We start from the raw sequence: 6261 nt of genomic DNA, 5'->3' as shown, positions 1-6261 counted from the left end.
CCACTTCCTTTTCTATTTCTGTATGTCACTATCCAAAAAAGAAAGAAGGAAAATAAAAATAATTGCTGTGAGTAGTGGATTCTTATGGAGGCACTGAGCATCATTATAACTCTGGTGGGAATAAAAGGAGATGATGATGGAGGGGTGGTGGGGGAGGCAGCAGAAAATAAGGAGTCATTACATGCTATGTGAGATAAATAAGTGGATTTAAGGATGCCTTGGCTCAAAAATGAACCCTTGGACTGTAGTTGCTTGATTTTCATATATCCTTCCTACTCTCTAGCTCTCTGAGTTGCTGGTCCAGTATAAGGGTAGCCTGTTTCTCCAGCTACTTCCATACACACTGGTTTTCCTACCAGAAATGAAATCATGGAGGAAAACATTAGTTATGGAACTATTTATGATTTCCCAAGAATAACAAAGCTGCACAAACAGAAAACCTCGTGGACACATACATATGAAGCTTTCAACAGTGTGCTTATTTATTTAACAGGAGGACACAGGGAGGTGGTAGAGGCATTTTCCAAAGCCCCATTACAAAGCCATCATTTATTCCAGAGAGTTAACTCAGTATTACCTTGAGGAACACTCTTCTTAGGGATCTTTTCACTTCCTTGTTTCTTAAAGAATAGATGAGTGAGTTCAACATGGGGGAGACATAATTATTTAATATTTGCACCACAAAACCAAGTAAGGGGTTGGGTGTAGACTGCAGGTAGATGATGATGACAGGGCCAAGGGAGCAGAGGACGGCAGTGAGGTGAGCACTGCAGGTGGAGAAAGCTTTCTTCCTGCCCTCGGCTGAGCGGATTCTCAAGATAGCAACTCCGATGCGTGTGTAAGAAACACAAACCGTGGACCAAAACATCAAAACCATAAAATTAACAATGGAGGAGCACACTGTTTGGGCCAGGGAGCCGTCATCACAAGCCAGGGGGAGGACAGCAGGAATGTCACAGAAGAAGTAGCCCACCTGGTTGGGGCCACAGTAGGTTAACCGGAATGTAAAGTAGGTCAGGACGCTGGCATTAAGACTTCCCACAGTCCAGGCTCCCAGCACCAAACCCACACAGACTCCAGGTCTCATGGTGAGCGTGTACCTCAGGGGCTGACAGATGGCCACAAAACGGTCGTAGGCCATCACTGAATAGAGGCAGCCTTCTGTAGATCCCAGGAAGTGGTAGAAGAAGAGCTGTGTGGCACATCCCTTGTAAGAAATGGCATGGCTCTGGCCAGACAGATAGGACAGCATCTTGGGACAGGTGACAGATGGGAAGAGCATGTCATAAATAGACAGGAGCCCCAGGAAGAAGTACATGGGAGTGTGAAGGGCAGAGGAAGAGACAACTGCAGTCAGGATGAGTATGTTGCCGATCAGGGTGAAGAGGTAAATGAAGGAGAAGAGGACAAAGAACAGGGTCTCCAGCCCCTGAGTCTGAGGAATTCCCAGCAGGATGAACTCACTCAGCTCTGTGTGGTTCCTCATGTCCCTGGAGGTGCGGTCTGGGAAGAAACAGAAGGAATGAGACATGAATGCAGAATTAACTGTGACAGATATGATACCAATAGTTCATTACGATCACTCATTGTTAAAATATAAAGATAATGTGATTAAGAATTGGGAATTTTGCCAAAAACATTTAGGCTCTATTACAGCAAATCTATTCCTTTGTATCTTGGTGCAAATGTTCCTGAATATGGGTACAAGACTAGTAGAAACACAGATGTGGTAAAAATAAAAAAAAAGGAGCAAAGGTAACGTAGCATATGGACACTGTTTAGTACACTACACACAGCCAATTTCATGGTGACTATATCTAGCACAGTATATAGACCACAATTAATATTGACCACAATTAAAATTGACACTGCAATAGACCCATAAAATGAACTATTTTGGACTCTGACCTTCCTAGCTTCCGTGGTCTTCCTGCAGTGCTATACTAAGGTTTGTGTTGTGTTATTATCTTTGTGTGTGAATGTATCCCTTTTTGATCATTGTCATATTTAGAAAGTTTCTTCTGATGGAAACAAGTTCAGGGGGCCAGGCAGCGGTGCACTTGGTTGAGTACACACAAACCTCTGAGCAAGGACCCAGGGTCGACACCCTCCCCTACCTCCTGAGTGGGGGGAGCTTTCTGAGTGGTGAACCAGGCCTTCGGGACTCTTCCTAGCTTTCCCTCCACATCATTTTTTTTTTCTGTCCTATTAAGTTAAACAGAAAGGGAGGAAAAAGAAAAAGAAAAGAAAAAAAACTGGACACCATGAGCAGTGTGCCAACACTGAGTTCAATGGTAACCCTCCTGGCAAAAAAAAAAATAAAATAAAAGGTAAAGTGAAGTATTTGAATATTATATAGCATGATGGTTATGCAAGCAGACTCTCATGCCTGGGACTGACAGGTCTCAGGTTCAATCTCCAGCCAGTGTCCTGGTTAAAAACAGATGTGTATATATATCATATGTGAAGACTCAGATGTGAACTTTCAGACTGCTCGAGTCAGCTGGCCCATTATATCATGTAACTCATAGTTTTAGACAACTATGGCACACTACCTCTATTAACGGTTATAGTTTTCAATTCTTATTTAAGTTCTGCAAACTTTTATTTGTGTTAAGTTACTTTTATTCCAGTCAAAATACTTAAGTCAGTACTACCTGCTTAGTAGACTTTTATGTGCACAGCACAGTATCACTGGACTAGATTTCTAGAATTTATCCAACTGGCCGCACTAAAACTCTTCATTTTGATTAGCATCTCCCCATTTCTCCTTCTTCCCTGTCCCAGGCAAATACCATTCTGTACTATATGTTAATTTAATTTTATTTCAAGAAAAATATCTTCTAATTAAGTGTCTTGACATCATGAACCCACCCATGGGGTGTGCATGTTGTGGTCAGCTCTCTGTTAAATGCTCTTGTGACTTGTCCTTAAATAGATGACATGTCAGTTTCAGGACATTTTTGACATGCATAGTTTATGAAAACTGTTAAAGGGAGTTGGGCAGTAGTGCTGTGGGTTAAGCGTAGGTGGTGCGAGGTGCAAGGACCAGTGTAAGGATCCTGGTTCGTGGCCCCGGCTCCCCTCCTGCAGGGGAGTTGCTTCATAAACTGTGAAGCAGGTCTGCAGGTGTCTATCTATCTCTCCTCCTCTCTGTTTTCCCCTCCTCTCTCTATTTCTCTCTGTCCTATACAACAATGACAACATTAATAACTACAACAATAAAACAACAAGGGCAACAAAAGGGAGTAAATAAATAAATATTTAAAAAAGAAAACTGTTTAAAAGCAATTGACCTAAATTTTAAATATGATTCATGATAATTTTATCTCTTTTTAACTGATGTCTATTGATCGATAATTTGGCAAGATAAGTTAATATTATTCAATTAACAATGGGAATTCTAAATGGAACTGAATCCAGGTCCCACTAGACTATAGGAACTATTATCTATATTTAGATAGTACTTATAAGTAGATGGTATTTCTATAGTTATTAGGGAAGTGAGTAAAAAGATGTGTTATGGTGTCACATCTCTATGAAGATGTTAAGTCTGACAGGAGAGTGAGGAGGAAGGAAGCATCTAGTCTGGCACTGGCTATACCATGCACAGCAGCGACTCTTACATCTTCATTCCTGTGAGGATTAAAACACTCTTGTGCTGACTTAAGGCTAGCATCAGTATTAGCTAACAAAAACTCTCACTTTGGAGAATTGTGTGGAAAATACACCCAGGGATCTGAGTTATGATGAGTTACAAATAAATCAGGTGACTGAAAAGCTTGGGAACCGTGGATTAAGCACATGCTTACCTCTCCCATGCTACAGGCAAACCACTTCCTCTCGAAAACTAAAAACCAAACAAAACAACAACAAAAACCGCAGTGCACTATGAACTATTCCAATACATGAGGTCAGTGAAATGCAAGGATACCTGTAAGAAACAGCTCATGACAACAGTGCCATTTCAGAGCAAGCCCTGACCTGAGACTTGAGTTTAGGATGAGATAAGCTGCTACTGCAGCGCTCACAGTCGCAACAGACTCACAACAGGGCTAAGACTCGACTTAAAGCAAGCGTGTCTGTGACTGACACCACATGGCATATGAAACAGAGCTTGGGGGAGAGGTTCAAAGACTCACCTAAATTTCATTGTTGGGGGATGGGTGGTAGTGTACCTGGTTGAGCGCACATGTTACAATGTGTAATGCCCCAGGTTCAAGCCCCTGATCCCCACTTGCAGGGGGGAAACTTCACAAGTGGTGAAGCAGTGCTGCAGGTCTCTCTCTCTGTCTCTCTCTGTCTCTCTGTCTCTGTCTCTCTCTCTGTCTCTCTCTGTCTCTCTGTCTCTGTCTCTCTCTCTGTCTCTCTCTGTCTCTCTGTCTCTGTCTCTCTGTCTCTCTCTAGCCCTTTCCTCTAGATTTCTGTCTCTATCAAATAAATAAAGATAATAAAAAATAAAAAATAAATTTCATTGTTGTAAGTAAGGACTAGTCATTTGTAGTTTCTGAAAGTCAGTGTCTCTTTGTTAGAGAAGCAGAAAGTAGTCCTTGTGCCAGTAATTTCAACCGCAACTAGCCCACTAACATGTACTATTACATCTCGGACGTTTGAGAGTCAAAGGGGATGCTATTAATAATAAGATAGGACAGTAAGGGTAAGTGCATAGTTCCTGGAAAGCTGCTAATCATCTCCTTGACATCACTTCTTTCACTAGCATTCCTTGAACATCTGAGGTGCTCTTACAATTGTTGGTAGATGACAAGTACCTTGTCTTAGTGGATGTGATATTGACATCACAGAGTTGCTATGAAGATTGAAAATGGTTTTTATGAAGATTTATAAACACAACCACATGTCTATAATCATTACTAAGGTATTTGCTAAAGGGTTCCATGCTAAAGTTGCTGGTAGAGATGACAATATATGACTTATACTTCATAGGGTCATGGGAAAGATACGGTAAGGTGAGGACAAGATAGAACTTGAGGCCAGGCCATGAAAAAAATTCTCTTTTAGGAAGAGAAGTAACAGGAACCATTTAAGAATATAAGCATGCATTCTTCAGAAAATCAGAAGGATACAAGAATGTCTTTTTCATATTGTGCTGTCATAGTGATTATTTTCTCGATCCCTTTGAATAAAGGGAACAATACAGTCAACTAATTTATTCAGCTCCAGATAACTCAGTGGTGCTTGGAATTTGGCAGATGATGATTAAGAAGAAAAAGAATAAAATGTAATACTGCTGGATAAAGTGAGTGAAGGAAAGGACTCTATTCGTTGCTAGCCAAATCTCCACAGTGCAGGTCAAAGTAAAAGCAGAGGACTCACATGGTCAGAAGTCTCATGACTGGGGAGATGGGCAGTAGCACAGCAGGTTAAGGGCACGTGGCACAAAGCTCAAGGACTGGCACAAGGACCGGGGTTAGGATCCCGGTTTGAGCCCCCAGCTCCCCACCTGCAGGGGAGTCACTTCACAAGCGGTGAAGCAGGTCTGCAGGTGTCTGTCTTTCTTTCCCCCTCTCTGTGTTCCCCTCTTCTCTCCATTTCTCTCTGTCCTACCCAACAACAACAACATCAATAACAACTACAATAATAAAACAACAAGGAAAACAAAAAGGGAATAAATAAGTAAACTAAAAATATTAAAAAAAAAAAAAAGAAGTCTCATGACTGGCTGAAGTAAGGAAACCAATGCTTTCTCCCTCCTTTACCTCCAGTTTTAGTTGTGGGACTCCTCGTGCCCGACATCTCTCTTTCCTGAGCACCGTGGACTTGGCCTTGGGGGCATCTGAGGACCACTAGTGGTCTTTTCCATTCAGAATTACACAGAGAACAGATGCTGCACATCTGATGACTGCCCTGCCATGCTGGGTGATTTGCTCTGTGTCAGGAGAAATTAAAAGGTTGCCTGCCTTTTCAGGATTTTAAATACTCTCATAGTCCCTTTGGACCCCATTCATGAAATTTCCCATGATACCAGGATCAGGAACTTCTGAGCACAGGGAGAAATTAAATGCTGGATATTGCGAGAGTTTAGGAGTGAGAAAAAAAGTTTAGTTATCTAGATAATTTTAAAGGAGCTGTGAGCCAAAGAGAGCCTAGATTCCCCAGTCACTCTGTGTTACTGTCTTGGTGAGATGTGCTTATTTGTTGTAATTGATACTCTCATGTGTTCTACAGATGTCAGGCGTTCTTGCATCTGTGAGAGCTTAAGTAACTTGCACTTCTTCTGTTCCCCAAAGAGCATGTAGAAAT

At 41.7% G+C, this 6261-nt stretch overlaps 1 protein-coding gene across 1 annotated transcript; it reads right to left on the bottom strand.

The window, feature by feature from the left end:
* Window positions 1-562: 562 nt before the first annotated feature.
* Window positions 563-1486, bottom strand: LOC103127978 (olfactory receptor 10N1-like). The gene has a single exon (XM_007538857.2). The coding sequence runs from the start codon at window positions 1484-1486 to the stop codon at window positions 563-565; it is 924 nt and encodes a 307-aa protein (XP_007538919.2).
* Window positions 1487-6261: the final 4775 nt, after the last annotated feature.

The sequence above is a fragment of the Erinaceus europaeus genome, chromosome 20 (assembly GCF_950295315.1).
Source record: "Erinaceus europaeus chromosome 20, mEriEur2.1, whole genome shotgun sequence".
Lineage (NCBI taxonomy): Eukaryota > Metazoa > Chordata > Mammalia > Eulipotyphla > Erinaceidae > Erinaceus > Erinaceus europaeus.
This window is presented reverse-complemented; position numbering and strand designations above follow the sequence as displayed.